This window comes from Rhinolophus ferrumequinum, chromosome 13 (genome assembly GCF_004115265.2).
Source record: "Rhinolophus ferrumequinum isolate MPI-CBG mRhiFer1 chromosome 13, mRhiFer1_v1.p, whole genome shotgun sequence".
NCBI lineage: Eukaryota > Metazoa > Chordata > Mammalia > Chiroptera > Rhinolophidae > Rhinolophus > Rhinolophus ferrumequinum.
In genome coordinates, this window is record NC_046296.1 from 7128225 (window position 1) to 7145460 (window position 17236).

The 17236-nt window shown below is 35.7% G+C and overlaps 1 protein-coding gene across 2 annotated transcripts in view; it reads right to left on the reverse strand.

The window, feature by feature from the left end:
- Window positions 1–17236, reverse strand: part of EIF2AK3 (eukaryotic translation initiation factor 2 alpha kinase 3) — a 73292-nt gene that overhangs the window by 29102 nt on the left and 26954 nt on the right. The window contains exons 3-10 of one of the 2 annotated variants that reach the window (XM_033124875.1): window positions 11382–11576; window positions 9790–9920; window positions 7652–7886; window positions 6278–6440; window positions 5126–5266; window positions 4371–4493; window positions 2804–3033; window positions 2325–2437 (exon numbers count right to left, since the gene is read on the reverse strand). In XM_033124875.1, coding sequence (XP_032980766.1) covers window positions 2325–2437; window positions 2804–3033; window positions 4371–4493; window positions 5126–5266; window positions 6278–6440; window positions 7652–7886; window positions 9790–9920; window positions 11382–11576 — 1331 coding nt within the window. The remainder of the gene's footprint in view (window positions 1–2324; window positions 2438–2803; window positions 3034–4370; window positions 4494–5125; window positions 5267–6277; window positions 6441–7651; window positions 7887–9789; window positions 9921–11381; window positions 11577–17236) is intronic. The other variant, XM_033124876.1, reaches the window with a different exon arrangement.

A 17236-nucleotide genomic window follows, 5' to 3' on the forward strand; every position in this document is an offset into this window, starting at 1 on the left:
TTTTGCACTTGATGAAATTCTATTCTACCTTCATTCTGCTTATCTCGCCACCTCTGTTAGGCCTTCCTAGACCACAGACATTAATGTTCTCATAGTACTGTGCACACAGTACTTTGAACTATTTAAACTTAATCTCAATATTTTGTAGTTTTTGTATGCAGCTCACTCTCTCCAATGCCACCAAATTCTGGGGTCCTTGAACGCAGGGACGCAGACCTATTTCTCTTTGTATTTTCAGAGTCTGGGTTTACCTGGCAAACAGAAGGCCTAACAAATACCTCTTGAATAATGCATGAATAAATGGATGAATGAATGAATGAATGAATTCATGCTGTGGAACTTATTTTTCCAGCCATGTCAGGGAAGAGTTGAATTAGATTATCTTTAATGTCCCTGATTAGGCCAAGTTTATTACTTTATGATTTACACACTCCTATTAATTTAGTAGTTGGCTCGCTGGCTAGAGCATGGAGTTAAGGAGGACAGGCAACAGATCCCAGCCCTCCATGGACCAATTACCTTCCCAGAGAATGAAGAGTAATCACCTGTATCCCTAAAAATAGCTAGTCAAAGTACTTCAGTACAAATCCATCTCCCTAACTGCAAAAGCCCATCAAGTTCCTGTGCTACTCCTGGATGGCCAAGTGAGTTATCTTCCTATATTAAAGAAAACATCCATATGAAAATGGATATATCTTCTGAAAAGAAAAACATCTTAAATATGATTACAGACTCTAGAAATGTAAAGTATCTCCTTGCCTAAGGTCCCAGTTGGTAAACGACAAAGTTGGGACTGAGACTCATGACTGAATCCAGAACTCATACTCTTAATAATGCCCAGAATCTAGCAGACACCTAACAACAAACATTAGGTATTATTACAGAGCTCCTGTACTTTAAAAACAATCAGCTGTACTCTTCATAATGAATAAAATGAAATTAAGTCATTAATTTTAGAGCACGTTATTCTAATTCTTTCCACAACATCCTTACAAATATATATTTATTCATCATAGCTCAATCCTCCTGTCTCTATGTACCTAACTCTTACTCACGCATGACTTAAGGTTCGATTAAGATATGACCTCACTTATGATGCATTCTTGAATCATCACAGCCAGAGTTACTCACTTAGTGCATGGCTTTTTTCTTATGTTTTTGTACCCAGTATTAGCTTTCCCCACAGACTTTAAGCTCCTCCAGGACAGGCCCAGTCTTTTTTTTTCTCCCACAGCCTGAATCACTGTCCTACACACAGTTGTTCAGAGGAAATATTGAATGAACAATGAACGCCTTCCGTAGTGGAGTACCCGCCAGGAGTTGTCGGGTCCCTTGCTCGCCCTCTCGCTCACGGCCTGCTGCTATTGCCAGCCACGGATGCATTTGTCAGCATCTTTATTAGCAAGGCTCTTAAAGCCCTTACCATTTGTGAGTCACCCAGTAAATTCTGCTTTGGGAAACTAGTAGTTAAAACTTGATTATAGTAAATTCTCAATTTTTGATAGTACAGTATGAATGCAGCTTAGATAAATGAAGTCCACTGATAATCAAAACGCCACACATTTTAGCCATAATTCTCTATCTCTTCTGTCATAAAACCATTCACCTAGACATTAAGCAGTAACGTGCCATATGTTTTCCTTGTTCCTATATCACTGAAGTGCTAAGTATGATAACAAAACAAAGGGAAAAAGTACCAATAATCCATGTAATATGAAAAATGAACCACAGCACCATTTCCTGTACCACAAAGCATCAAAATCTGTGCACGTGACAGATTGCTAACAGAGTTCTTACTTTTACCTTACTTTCAAATTATTTGAATTGCCTTTTTAGGTAACCCACCTGCCTCTTCTGCTTTCAAAAAATGATCCATCCTCCCCATTTTTTAGTATATTTCCCCATTTTTCTACTTTTTATTCTAGACAGAATAAAAATGAAATAAATAATTAAGGATTAAGTAACAGATGTAGATTTATATCATAGTCTAATAACACAATTATTATTTGGTATTATTAATAGCTGAGCTTAGTACATGTAGACCCTCAATAACTAAGTTATCTGATAAAAACTTAATTTGGTGGCTGAAATTCTAAACTTTTACAACACTATTTTTATCCATTTTTAGTGTACATACCATTCTGAATAATTTAAAGTTACTTTAGGGTAAAGTCTATGTTTTATTTACATAGATATATACACATTTAAAAAAAAAACAACAACAGTTAAACAAGATCTTATTTTAGAGGCTATTTCTTCTTTGATCCAAATAGTTGCCACGAGAAGCTACAAGACACATACATGGTTTATGACAAGACTCTTACCGTGATACGTATCCAGAATTTTTTATGTCATTCCAGCTACTGTCATTAGATTCCCCACTTGCAGAATCATATTTACTTTCAGTTTGACACTGAGTTTCAGATTCCTTCCTTTGCTGATGAGGTGGGAGAAAAAAAGCACTATCAGTAAAAAGCTGAATAGAAGTTCGCTAACAATTTTAGGCTTTAAGATAACATTGAAAACTAAATAAATAATATTGAAAAAAATAAAAGCATTCTAAGAACACAAAATACCCCATTTCTCTTGTGAAACTAAAGGGGAATGAATGATGAGGTGGGAGCCAGATTGCAATGGGTTGAGGAGTAAGTGAATGGTAAGGAAATAGAAATGACGTACGGGCAACAATGATTATTTTATGATAAAACTTATATAAATGTATCCCTCGGCCCCCCACCACACACACAATTAGTTTTCTAAATTCCCAACACTTTGAAATAAATTAATTCTAAAATAATCTTACTCTGTGAGGCTGAGGATGGAAAAGTCTACGCACAATAAAAGTTGTTGCTATGATACAAAACAGAATAGTTGCAACTATTTCTTTCCACCAGTGTAAGAGGAGAACAGGATCCTTTTTGCGGATGTTCTTGTTGTAATTTGGGTTGTCGAGAAATCTGACTGTGATTTTTGTGTTCCATGTGCTCCGTTTGCTTCTTACCCTCTGGTAGTATGGTAGATAATAACCATTATCTTCAAAAACAAACGTTAAAAGTTTTTTTTTTTAAAAAAGGTAAACCAAAATAGATTCATCTTTAATTATCAAAATTATCTATTTTCCTATGACTTACAACACTAATTAATTCCTTTTGTAAAAGTTTCATCTCTTCTTTAACACATTTCAACAGCCTTATTTACCCTGCTTTTTTTTACTATGCAAGTATATTTTCCTTTATTCCATAAGTATCATTTGTTTTCTTTATACTGAATAATAAGACTAGAAAAAATTTAACGTCTGTCTCATTGATTACCTCATTAATAATTCAATCCTTTAAATATAAGAAAGAATTAGTACACAAACTTCCTTCAAGGACTTTAAATTTTACTTTCATTTAGTATCAATCAAATACCAAATTTTATCATGAATCATTCTTCGCAAGCTGAAAGGAAAACATGTCCACCAGGCGCCTGGTCCATTTTAGACTGTCGAAACGAGTTGGTCCTAGAAAGCAGCTTGTCTGTTTTGTCTTTGTCTATTTTGCACCAAGTGAGCAGATCACACAATTCTCCCTTATCTTGTATTTTGATCAATATCAGATAAAGACTGCTATTTCTAGCTCAGAGCCCTCTGCTTTTTATCAATTTAAGTTCTATAATAATTTCCCAGTTCGAGCATCTAGGGTAACCGATGAGGAATCTATGTTTTTGTCTAATGCAGATTTGAGGACTTTTTAATATCTAACTGTTCAAAAGACTTTCATATCTAAATATACCCCACTTTAAATACATAGGAATGTATTTCATGCCCAAGTTCACCTATTCGTGACTTTTGCACTAATTTCCCTCATCTGTGAACAAAATGAAAATAATCTCATTTTGTAGCATTTTCACACAGCTCTATAGGGAACACCTGTTTTCTTCATTTTACAGAATGATTTTATATAGACTACGTGGACTAATAATTAAATAAGAACGAATAACAAGAACTAATGCTTATTAAACACTTATGTGCCAGGCACGGTGCTAATTAAGACTGTATATGCATTATCTCACTCAGACCTCACAACAACCCAATAAATAGATATAAGGATTACCATCCTTGTTTCACAGATGAAGGAACCTAGACACAGTGACATTAGGTGTCCCCAACCTAGTATGTGGCAAAACTGGGATGTGAACCCTGACAATCTGACTTTGGAGCTTGCACCCCTGGCCACCATTCACAACATTACCTCATAAGATATTTTGTTTCCTACCCTCCAATTGACGACTGCCTTTCATTTGAATTCTGTTAATTAATTTCAAATTAATACATAAAATAAATAAAAGATAAAACTTGGCATTTTCAATCCAAAAATAATCATACTTACCATATGGATACTGCAAGATTGAAAGTGCTCCATTACTGTACTCTTCATGAGAAAACTTATCATTACTAAGGCATTTGTCAAATTCATCAGACCCTACTAAGACAGGAGTTCGGGAAGGAGAATCTAAAGGAAAATGTAAAATCTTAACTGTTATGACTTTAATGAAAACACATGTACCTCATTCATTCAAAAAAACATATTCAGCCACAGAGTTCCGTTTAAGCATGTTAAGTCAAGCAAACAGTTCAAGGTTCTTTCCCTTGAAAAGCAGTCTTATAGAAAAGATGAAATCGTCTAAACAAGTAATTAAAATATGATGAGACACGTGTGACAAAAACATACACAAGGTATGAGAAGATAACTGAAGGAACTGGGTGGCCTAGTATTTGATTTCAATTCATTACATGTTTCAAAGAATATGATGGGACAACAAGATAGTTTTTCATAAAGATTCTTGATATAAGTACGTTAAGAGCTACATTTAGGCATGGTCAGTGGATGGTTAAGAGTTTTTTTAAGTTGTATAGAGAAATAATTTAACATTGAATTCTAGAGAAGCAACTGCTGTTTCAATGAAATCATGTTCTAATTGATAATTAAAATTCCTTAACATCTGAAATACATTCCTAATTTATCAGAAAATATAGAGTACATAATAGCTGTGGTCCTGTGATATTCAAAACTAGGGCAAAGACATTCATGATTAGGCCTCTTAACAAGTTAATAAACTTCATAAAAGTTTATAATTCACTTACGAATTAAGGGTTTCCATTTGATTGTTGGCAAAGGAACAATTGCATTTTCATTATTAACAGATTCCAAGGCCTTGGGATTCGTAGGAAACTTTTCTGAAATTCTGACTGATGACTGCAGATAGAGCTGGCCTCTGTACATTCCTGAATAAACCAGAACATTGTCAATTATGTTTAGGATTAAGCACCAATGATTTTTTTCAAAAAGATTCATTTTGATATAATACAATTAGATTAATTCCAGTTATTTTTCATTTGTCACATAGCTCTTTTCAAAGAAGAATCATGCCTGAAACACTCAAACTTGACCCAAAGGCTATTCAACAAAAATAAAGGAAGAAAGTTACACGCAAGGTCCATACAATTTTCTCACTGATTAATAATTTTCCGTAATTACTGCAAAACTCATCCAGTAGGAAAATTCAAAGAAAAGAAGTCACTGTTCTCCTATGAGACTAATAACTTAGATGAAGTAACTTTCTGCTTCAGAAAACCTAAACATCCATAATTCCAGAGATATTGCTAACAATTCAGTTAAATATTATCATAACACATGCGTGCCATGTTAATCTTTCAAATTCTTGCGTTTCATTTAGAGTGAGGGGTGGGTAGCACATTAATAGAGCTTAAAGAATTTTGTGAGCATTTGACCACCGAAACTAGTTCAAATAATTAGATTCAAGGTTTTTCAAAATTTGTTATATTAAAGGCCTTAACTGCCCAGAAGCACACCAAAATTTTATTTTTATTTTTCAGATAAGTTGTACAGATGCACAGAAAAAAGTAAACATAATCTTTAAGAGAGGAGCAAATGATATAGATGCAAATACAAATACGAGTGTAGAAAGTTTTTGACTTTGGGGATATATAAGTAACTTGAAATCATGCTATATAATGGGAACAGTTTTAAGCCATTCTAATATAGGTTTCAGAGGAAAAAAATATGTTACAGTAATTAAAAGTTTCAGAATTGGATAAATGAGAAAAAAATTGCAGGAATAGATATCAAGGTATAAACCTTACGGGCAATCTAAGCCAGAGAATATATTTAGGAATTAAAACTACTATAGGCACACCTGAAGTAGGCAGGAACAATGTAGGAGTAAAATCTACATGTCGATATGTTTTATCACTAGATAAGAGACATCTCCTCACCCAAGTAAACGCTGTTTTCTGTGGCTCCTCGAGCAGCTTCTACAATGTCTTCTTCATCTTCTAAAATTTCATTATTAGATGCATAACTTGTATCATCAAGAAGACTGATGGGAATGACTTTGCCTTCCTTAACCAACCAGGCAGATGCAATGGGAGTACAAAACTAAACAAAAGTAGTAAAGAAATTTTACATAATTTCAAGCAGTATTTATGTATTCCAACTGCTAAAATACCATTTAAAATCACAAATTTCTTTTTAATTTTTCTTTTTCCAGCTTTACTGAGGCAAAATTGGCAAATAAAAAAGTATACATTTATGATATACAATGTGATATTTTGATATATGTATACATTGTGAAACGACTAGCACATCCAGCTAATTAACATATCCATCACCTCACATAGTTATTGTGTGTGTGTGTGTGTGTGTGTGTGTGGTAAGAAATTTAAGATCTACTCTCTTCATTTCACAATGTATATGTATATCAAATCATCACAATGTACACAGCGAATGTCTAGTTTTTACTTGTCAATTATACCTCAGTAAAGCTAAAAAAAAGTTTTTAAAACAAGAGCTCTTTTCTCAGCATATTTCAAGTATGCAATATAGGATTATTAACTATGCTCATCACCATGCTGTACATTAGATCTCCAGAATTTAGTCACCCCACATAACTGAAACTTTGAACCCTTTGAACAACATCTCCCCATTTCTCCTACACCCCAGCTCCTGGCAATCACCATTCCACTCTCTGCTTCTATGGTTTCACTTTTTTAGATTCCATGTATAAATGAGATGGTGTAGTATTTATCTTTCTGTCTGGCTTATTTCACTTAGCATAATGTCCTCCGGGTTCATCCACGTTGTCGCAAATGACAGGATTCCCTTTTAAGGCTGAGTAATATTCCATTGTGTATATATACACACTTTTTCTTTATCCATTTATCTACTGATGGACTGATTCCTTATCTTGGCTATTGTGAATAATGCTGTACTAAACATGGGAGTGCAAATATCTCTTCAAGATATTGATTTCACTTCCTTTAGATATATACCCAGAAGTGGATGGCTGGGTCACATGGTGGTTCTATTTTTAATTTTTTGAGGAACATCCATACTGTTTTCCATTAATAGCTATGCCAATTTATATTCTCACCAACAGTGTACAAAGATAAACTGTTGTACACTGTTCACCAACACTTATCTTTCGTCTATTTCATAATAGCCATGCTAACAGATGTAAAACCTCAAATTTCTAAAACATAGAGCACAAGTTAAAAATGTAAAATGGCAGTCACTTCCCTCTACCTAATATGCTTTGTCAAACCGAGAAAGGAAGAAACATGTCATAAATTCTCAGGGGTTTTTGGTACCTGATATTCCCATTCCAGATGTCCTCCCTTCTTGCTAAAGGCCATAACCTTCCAATCAGCAACGGAGATTTTTATCACTGTGTCCACCGTGGTGGCTTCCTGTTCTTCCACATCTGAAATAATTTTAGACTCTTCTTTGTTCTCACTGGGTTTTAAGGTGCTTTCAATAAATCTGGCTCTAGTTTCCATGTCTGGAATATACCGAAGTTCAAAGTGGCCAACACTGAAATTCCACCTTAAATTTACAAATGCATGTTTTAGAAATTTACACTTAAAGAAAGGGACCAAGTAAAGAACTAGTCTAGAGTGAAAAAGCAAACATTCAATTTTTGTAATAAGAAAAGGAACAACTTAACACAATCTTCTGCAAAGGCACGCTCTGCTAGTTTATGCCACAAGAGGGCATAACTTTGTCCTGACCTTTTAGAAACAATGATTCTGAGAGTTGTGAGCTGACATCAGCTATGGGACAGATTTTCTCTCAAAACTTAACAAATGTTCTCATTTCCAAATGAGAGCGAATTTTTCAAAACATATCAAAGCCACTTTAAAAAGAGGTAGCATGCAGTCTGCCTTCTTAATTAAAGTCTGGGACATTTCATTCAAGTGCAGAGAAATCAATATGTCCTAATAAACCAATATAAACAGGCAAGCTTAATACATTAATTTTAGATTTATATGAAACCATGTTCCCAAAAGGCAACGTGACCCAGTATCCCAAACCTGAAGGTCATCCCACCTCCCCGCCAATCTCCTGACTGAGGTCTGACGAGTCATTTAAGCTTTTCTGAGTTTCAGTGGCAATAATTATGTTTCCTATCAAGTGGCAATAATTATGTTTCCTCTATAATTTATAGAAAAATCACTTAACTATTGACAGTATAATATCTTGTCACTTAGATATAAAATGGCCCTAGAATTTCAACGTCTCTTTAAAAATATATTCTTAAGGAACATGGATGGATCTTGAACCCTAGACCAGGGGGTGTCCAAACTTTTTTCAACGGTTTTCACCAAGGGCCATATGCGGTATCATACACAGACAGCCGGGCCACTCACTCGAGGTGAAGTACGTATTGCCTCACCTGGTTTATTTAAGTAAACTAAATATATTTTTGGAATTTGCTGCGGGCCAAGTAACAATGGATTGCAAGCCGCAGTTGGCCCGCGGGCTGCAGTTTAGACACCCCTGCACTAGACCCTTCATATTCTGGTAACTGAACATTCTAATTAAGTTGAACATCTGCTCTTAAGTAGCTGAGCACCCAGCAAGCACTCAAACACTTAAAAAAACAAAATCCTATCAGGATATAAAGAGATCGGGTTGCCAGCAAATGTAAAGCCCTATTCACAGTTCAGTGGACATAGAAAAAAATATATTCTTCACTGAGTTTGAGAAAACAGTTTTCAGAAAAGGAAACTAAATTACATTGCATCAAATTAAATTAAATATGAAAGTCTGTTTCACTTTCAAAAGAGAAAGATGAGATCTAAAATTATTTTTACTACACAGGCAATTTAAAATTTAAATATTAGGTTTAAAAAAAAACCACACACATGTATATGATTTAGGACCAGCATATCTTATCCAATCATCTTATCTTTAATCACATATTTACATATTTACCTAAAAATTACATAAGGAATTCATTATTTGAAAAAGGAAACAACAAAGAATTTGACCAAATAAATTATGCTTTAAGAATAGACTAAAATATTATTTTTAAGTTGGGGTAATTAGAAAGTATTAATCTGCACACCAGAGAGAACTGTAGAGTCAAACAGGTCCAAGCTGAAATAAAGCACCATTAACTCTGTCTTAAGAGCTTTTTGCACTCGAAAAATTTTTATCAGTGAGGTGGCTATCAAAATTATCATTAACCTAAGACTAAACTAATATAGTCATTGTATGGGACTCCTTCTAGTTACCATATACTGAAGCATATGATGAGAAGTCCAGTTCAGAATTTGTTAGTAATTATGAGGCCATTTTCAATTTAGGGACTACTTTTCTCTTAAATTTTAGGGCACCAATATATTATATTGTTTAGAAAAATCTCCACAGACAAAAATCTGGTAAGTTTTGGCCTTGGTTTAGTTTTAAATGATATCAACATCCACATTATCTGAATACGCACTTCTCATTGCCACTACGAGGTCCGACAGCTCTAACAGTTTTCTGGGTACGTTGAAGAAGCAGGATGTCTTCTTGTTCCATTTCATCATTATCCCATCGGCGACAACCCAAAGCTGAACAGATGTACCTCACCTGAAAAAAATGTATAAAGTTAGTTTTAAAAACAAAAAAAGGCAAGTTACATGAGACCAAAGAATCTGTATAATTTATATATAGAAAAAGAGGAAATGTGTAAGAAGTTCCCAAGTACTCCTAAGAAGTATCAGATTACCATCTCCTAAAATGAGTTAGTTAGAATCACAAAAGTACCAATGAATATTTATTTCTGGGAATGATTTTTAAGGATGTAGATAATTTTAGTCTTACTGTGACCATTTCTATGGACTATACAAGAAGAAATGAATAACCAGCTATGATATCTTAGTAATAATATCATTAATAAAATTCCAGATGAATTTTTAAAAAACAAACCTCAGGGTTTCCACCTAACAGAAGTATCAGTTTTTTAAAATTCAAAACTTTTCTAAAAGCTGCAGTATTTAAAAGTAGCTCGTTCAAGTCTTCATTGGAAGAAAAAGGAACTCTAGGTATGAGCCAAACTAAAACCCTCACAGAAAGAAGCATGCCTGCTAGAATACCGGATTTTTGCAGAAGCTCATCAAATCAGAGAACCAAGTGACCTGGTTCGATTGTAGCATTTTACAGATGAGAATACTGAAGTAAACAGAGGACCACAAGGCCTCCTCAATACAATGCAGAATCAGGTGGCAGAGAAGCAGAAAAGCATCTGCAAGAACAAGAAGGAGCTATGGGCCTAACACTTAGATAATGGATCATTAAAGTTTGAAAAATTCAAGGGTCAGAAGATAATTTTTCTATTCTTCCTTGTTTTAGTCTTAAGTCTATATAAAAAATATTCACACATCCAGGTGTTAAAGGGTTAAAAAAAGATTTTTTTTTTTTCCCTTTCTTAAAAAGATGTTTTTTAGTTAGTTACTCCCAATAATGGATTTATGTTACAAGACCCAATCTTAAAAGATTATGATTACATCCTAAGAGCTAATATTAGAGAAAGTCTAGGCCTTAAGACAGATCTAAATCCAATCTGACCTTGGAAGTTTCTGAACCTTTTAAAGTCTCAGTTTTCTCATCTGTAAAATGAATACAAACTTTCTTCTTGGATCTTATTATTATAGGATCAAACTAGATAAATAAATGAGTAGTAGCAATTATTCTTATTAGGATTGCTATTCATCTTGGAGGCTTCCTCATCTGTCCAAATGGAAAAATATGTAACCCTTAGTAATATTGTGAAGATTTCAAAATAATGTGTAAAAAAATGCACCTGACACACAGTAGAACATATCTATTGTCTTCCTCCTGCTATCCTGGCTCTGCTGCTTATTCTTATGTTGGAAATCTAGTTTCTCTTAATAATATTTTCTAATTTATAGTTCTTTTATTAAAATACATGATATCCTCAGGGGGGATATTTCAATAAACCTCACCCAGTAATAGTATAGTTTAATAAATTATTTCTTCTATCCTTATTGTGATTTCTCCCCTATAAATAAATTCAACAGTTTCACTCACCTTTCCACTATATGCACTGAGTCCATACGTAGTGAGGGACTTTCCTCCAACCAAAACAACATCATCTCCAAATTTATAAGAAGATTCAAGAAGTGATTCAACTGTGAAAGGAACTGTTTCCATGCTCTCGCGGTCTCGGTCCCACTGGAAGAGGTCTCCATCCAGGGAAGGAATGATCATCTTATTCCCAAATACCTGAAATAAAAGCTTACTGTTAAAAGGATCTTAACTGTCAAGAGGAGTAACTAAGAGCTGGAGTCTTGAGCCTGAGGTCCTCTAGCCTACTGCTCAGCAGTGAATGACGCGGCACAGGTCACGGACCAAAAGCAGTGTAAAGGAACTGCCAGTCTCCAAGACGCCCACAAGGAGTATTCCAGTATGGTTCCTCCCAAACTCTGTTTGCCAAATGTCCCACAATGCAAATGAGTCACCAAAAGAGAGTTTTGTGATCAAGTGAGTTCAAGAACAGGTTACTATAGGAGTTCTTACAGTAATTAATAGTCTGAATGTGCAATATGATTTTCTAGTAAAGGGACAGCATATGCAGTACTTTCCAGGCCTATTTTATTCAGGCCAATTAGGCTCACAGGCTCAGATCCAAGGAACACAGGTTCTAGCAGTATCCCTTCCTTTCTGTACTTACTTTCTCAAATCTGCTATATGCTAGAAGCCTGGTAACCAAGCTTACTGGTTTTATGCTCTCAGTTGTCCTTTCTTCTTAACAACGTGTACTGAGGGCCTACTATGTGCTAGGTACTATTCTGTTACTTAGGATAGACCAATGAGTCAAACAAAAATTTTTTTAAAATCACCACCATTGTGGAGCTCAAACTCTGATGTCAGGAGACAAACAGCATAGTGTATAAATTATAGGGTATATTAGGAGATAAATGCCAGAGGGAAAAATTGAACAAGAAAAGAGGGACTAGAAAATGTGCATGTGGGAGGGGAGGGGGCTATCAGTAAGGAGTTCAGGGTAGACCCCACTGAGAACGTAACATTTGAGCAAAACCTAAACATGAGAACTAACCATGCTTATTTCAGGGGAACACCCTTTACCGAGGCTTAAGGTGGAACTATGCCTATCACAAGGAAAGTGAACAGGCTAGGGAGGCAAGGGCGGAGGCAGGGAGAGAGAGTAGAAGGCAGGAGATGATGTTGATGGTTGATAGAAGCGGTGTTATTGCAGGTGGCCAGATTTGGGATATAACTGGAAGGTAAGGCCAACAGGATTTCATGGCAGATTCCCTCTATGAAATGAGCAAAAGAAAAGCGTTCAGCACGACTAATGGTTTTGGCCAAGAATTATCTTGTTTCTTGAGAAAGAGTATTAGTGCATGGATTGGTGATACTGACCCTTTGGCATTTAAACATATACACAATTTGATTTACTTCAGTTAATGACAAAACAATTTTCCTGATCATCCAGGCTCAGAACTATGGAAAAAGGGAATATGAAACAAGTATGAGTTTAAGAAACAAAAAATAAGATTGCAAACAAACGATGGTCTTAACTTTTTTAAAACAAAATTTCACTGTGTACTTCTCTGTTCCTTAAGCAGCAGAATCTTTTCTTTAAAGGGATACTTCCTTGAAAACTCCCATAGGGTCGGTAAGAGTTCTAGGTTGGTGCCCAGATCACATATCCTTCCCTTCCACCAGCTTTGTCCCACACCCCTGGGGTTCTGGAGGACAGGCTAAAAATCACTATTCTAATCTACTACTTTCTTTCATTTTTTAGTTCAAATCTTTTTATCTCCTGCTTGAACTATTATAATAGCCTCTTTACACTTCTTAACTGGAAATGTCCTCAATCTAATCTCTCCACATCTTATAATCTAAGGAGTCAGAGTTAAGCTTGTTATGACACTATTCAAAAATCTTCAAAGCTCTCTGTTATCTTCTTATTAAAGACCCCAAATCCTAAGTTTGGCATTTAAAAGTCCTCTTTACATGACCTCAAACAACCTTTTCCCTCCTTGTCCTTCACTTTCCCCCACCTGGACAGAAATCAGGCATTAATACTTAGGCATGATACTTAGCGTTACTGTTATTGTTCAGTTATGTCGTCGTCAATGCCATTTCCTCTCCCCGGAACACACTCCTGGACCAACACTGCCCACTGCAACCCTATCTAGCCTTCAAGGCAGAATCACTTATGGTTTTGCTCTGGAATCCAAGAAAATCCGGGCAGTGCAAATTTGCTGACAAGTCTTCCCATTCCTTAATACTGTACTTACTTTTTGCTGTTAACTATAAACTGAGATACCATTACATTCTTAAAAATTGTTTGTCGTACCTCTAAGAAATATTTACCAGGTATGCTAATGATTTCACATTAATGTTTATACAGTGGGTATAAAAGTAATGCTCTCAAATCTAGTGCCCAGATTTTATTACCTAATTCCACTCCCCACCAATGGAACCACGGCTTCTCAGAGAAATGGCTAATCACAGGGCTACAGGGTAGGTGCAAGATGAGCCTTTAACATCTTATTATTCTAGAAAGTGAGGACATAATTAAAAAATATATATATATATATATATAGATAGATAGATAGATAGATAGATAGAGTATGCCACTCACCTAATCTGGAAGAATTTAAGCACCAAAATAATTAAGTACTGTCCACACTGAGAACAAAAAAATATGGCAGAGAAGGGAGGTCTCTTACTGCAATAAAATGCCAAGTGTCTACTGACAAGTATGACGGGAGGGCTGCAGGTGGAAAAATTAGCATTTTGCCATAGACTGTGTAGACGCATGACCAATGTCTGGTACACCTAAAGTTGAAGTAGAATAATATTGCATGTCAACTATAATTTTATATATATGGTCACGGGAGGTGGAGTATAGCATAAGGAAAAAAGTCAGTGGTATTGTAACAGTTATATAAGATGTCACAGGGGTAGTAGCTTGGGGGAGGGGAGTTATCACTTTGCGAGGGGTGTAAAAGTCTATTACATTGCTTTGTACACCTGAAACTAATACAAATAAAAAGAAAAATTAGCATTTTGCAATCATCACAGCAAAGACCACATCAGGCAAAAGTCAGTAATGGTGCTAAATCTAGGTGGAAATTTTGAGGAGGAGCAGGATACTTGCATGGTCTTAAAAGTATTTACCCAGAGACTGCTTATTAGTAACAAGAAAAAACCCCAGTAATTATATAGGGGAGAATTCAGACAGTACCTTAACTGGAAGTCCAAAATGAACATCAATGAATGAGAGATATGATGCCCTAGGAGAGGACACACCACCAGCTATGCAGCATTCCCCCGCCAAGAATGCAAACCCTAAGTCTAATCACAAGGAGACGCCAGGTAAGTACAAAACAAGGACATGTCAATTCTTAAATAAAAGGGCAGAGACTGTATTCTTCAAAACTGCCAGTGTCATAAACGACAAGGTCTGTGGACAAATCCAGATTAAAAGAAGCTAACATGACCAATAAGTATACTCCCTGACCCTAGACTAGATGTTGAACTGAGGTAGAGGATGCTATGAAAGACCTTATTAGGTCAACTGATAACATTGGAATATGAATGTAGACTAAAGTAACACTATAAATTTATGAAGTGGATAACCGTACTGTGATTATGTAAGAGAATATCTCTATTAGGAAACACACGCTGAAGATTTAGGAGTACAGGGCCATAATGGCTATTTAATTTCTCTTCCAATGTTTCAAGAACTAAAATGTGTTTGGGGACAGGGGAGGAGAGAAGGGGAGACGGAGATGGAGAAAGAGGCCCTCAAATGATAAAGCAAACAAGGAGGTTTCGGTAGGTAAACCCGGGTATATAAGGCTGGGAGGGTTGGTACCACTTTTATTTGTGCAATTTTTTTGTAGTTGAAATTGTTTCCAAATAAGAGGTTAACAAGAAACGAAAAGAAAGATACTCAAGAGCCTTGTGGGAGCTCTGTAATTAAAGACAGGCTATACCATTAAATTGAAGGTCCATCATCATTCTGGGTATTCAAAGATCTCCAATTATTACTCTTTATTTAAAAACGTTTGATTTTTAATAAACTTTCAATTGGCATCAGTATATATCCCGCCTCATATTACCTTAGAGTTTTAGCATTACTGTTTTATTCTTTGCTTTCTTATATTTCTTGATAACAACATATAACAGATTTTATTTTTTAAAAGTTTAAACTTTTCTTTTTCTCTTTTGTAGACGGTCCAACTTGAAGTTGCCACTAAGAATAGACATAGGTCATAGTGTACATACTGGATGTAACCATATGGAGCACTTGGCCAATATGATCTCCCATTTTGAGTTACATATGTTAAAAATAAAGTATTTATTGTTCTCTACCTTTTATATTATGTTAGGTAGTCAATATTCTATGTACCAGAACAGTAAATTCATATTATGAAAAAGTTAAAAAAAAAAAAAAGGTATTTCAGTTGTGCAGTCAGGTCAGCAGTAGTATTAGGTGAGCACACACCTGGAAAGTAGGTGTGTATCACTGAAAGGAAGAGCAAGAGGAGGTAATGGGTCTGTAGCGAAAGGGCACCATTCACTTGCTTCCTCTTTCATTAAGAACCTCTTTTCCCCTCAAGCAGTAACTGGTCCTTAGGGAACACGATGGCTCCTAAGTGCAAAAAAACCAAAACCAAACAAACAAACAACAAAACCCCAAACAAACAAAAAAACCCCCGTAAACTATCAAACTAATAATACAGACTAAAATTCATCTTTGCTTTAAGGATAATCTATACTCCTCTGAAAATGTAAAAGAAAACAAATTTATCTGCAATTAAAAATATGGTTTTAAGCAACCAAGATGATTTGATATGCTTAACCTTATTGTGAAAAACTCTTTATTTTAAAAGTTCAATCTTCACCAGCATTAACTCAGTGAGAAAAATAGAAAACCCAAACAAACATCCGGAAAAGCATCATGATTCAATACTGAATCATAATGTCATATTTCTGGATTATGATTTTAGAAGTTCACTCTTAAATAGCTGCTCTTCACTAATTGGCCGCCTATGAGTCATACACATGGCTGCTAACCTTTGCACCCATCTTTGTGAAATCTTCCAGGCTGCCCATGGGAAAGCAGATGGTGCTTTTCCTTGAGAGCCACAAAAAGCAGTATGTGCATTCAGTTCAGGTAGCGGTGACATCACCCCTCACAAGAGCATTACCTCACCCTCCCAGCACAGGAATGAGTCACCCGGATGGTTAGCTGCAAATCTCTTGGTAGAAAAAAATGTAGGTTACGGTGATGAATTTTCACATTCCACTGATTTGTCCCTGTGAGCAGCTATTTGTTCTGATTCGCTGCTCTGCATCTCAAACTAATATGTGACTTCAGTCATTTTTAAAGTCCTATTAAAACCAATCTATCCTTAAGCATTTTTTTTTTAAAGGAAAGCATATCTTTTTTTTTCTTTTGAAAGATTTTATTGGGGAAGGGGAACAGGACTTTATTGGGGAACTATGTGTACTTCCAGGACTTTTTCCAAGTCAAGTTGTTGTCCTTTCAATCTTAGTTGTGGAGGGTGCCATTCAGCTTCAAGTTGTTGTCCTTTCAGTCTTAGTTGGGGAGGGCGCAGCTCCAGTTGCCATTGCTAGTTGCAGGGGGCACAGCCCACCATCCCTTGAGGACTCCAGGAGTTGAACCGGCAACCTTGTGGTTGAGAGCCCACTGGCCCATGTGGGAATCGAACCGGCAGCCTTCGGAGTTAGGAGCATGGAGCTCCAACCGCCTGAGCCACAGGGCCGGCCCCCTTAAGCATTTATTTTTTTTTTTTCAGTTTTCTCTGACTTACCACTTTCTCTATCTGATTTTTTAAATGTCAGAGGTTCTAAAATTTTGTTTGTAGGCTGTCTTC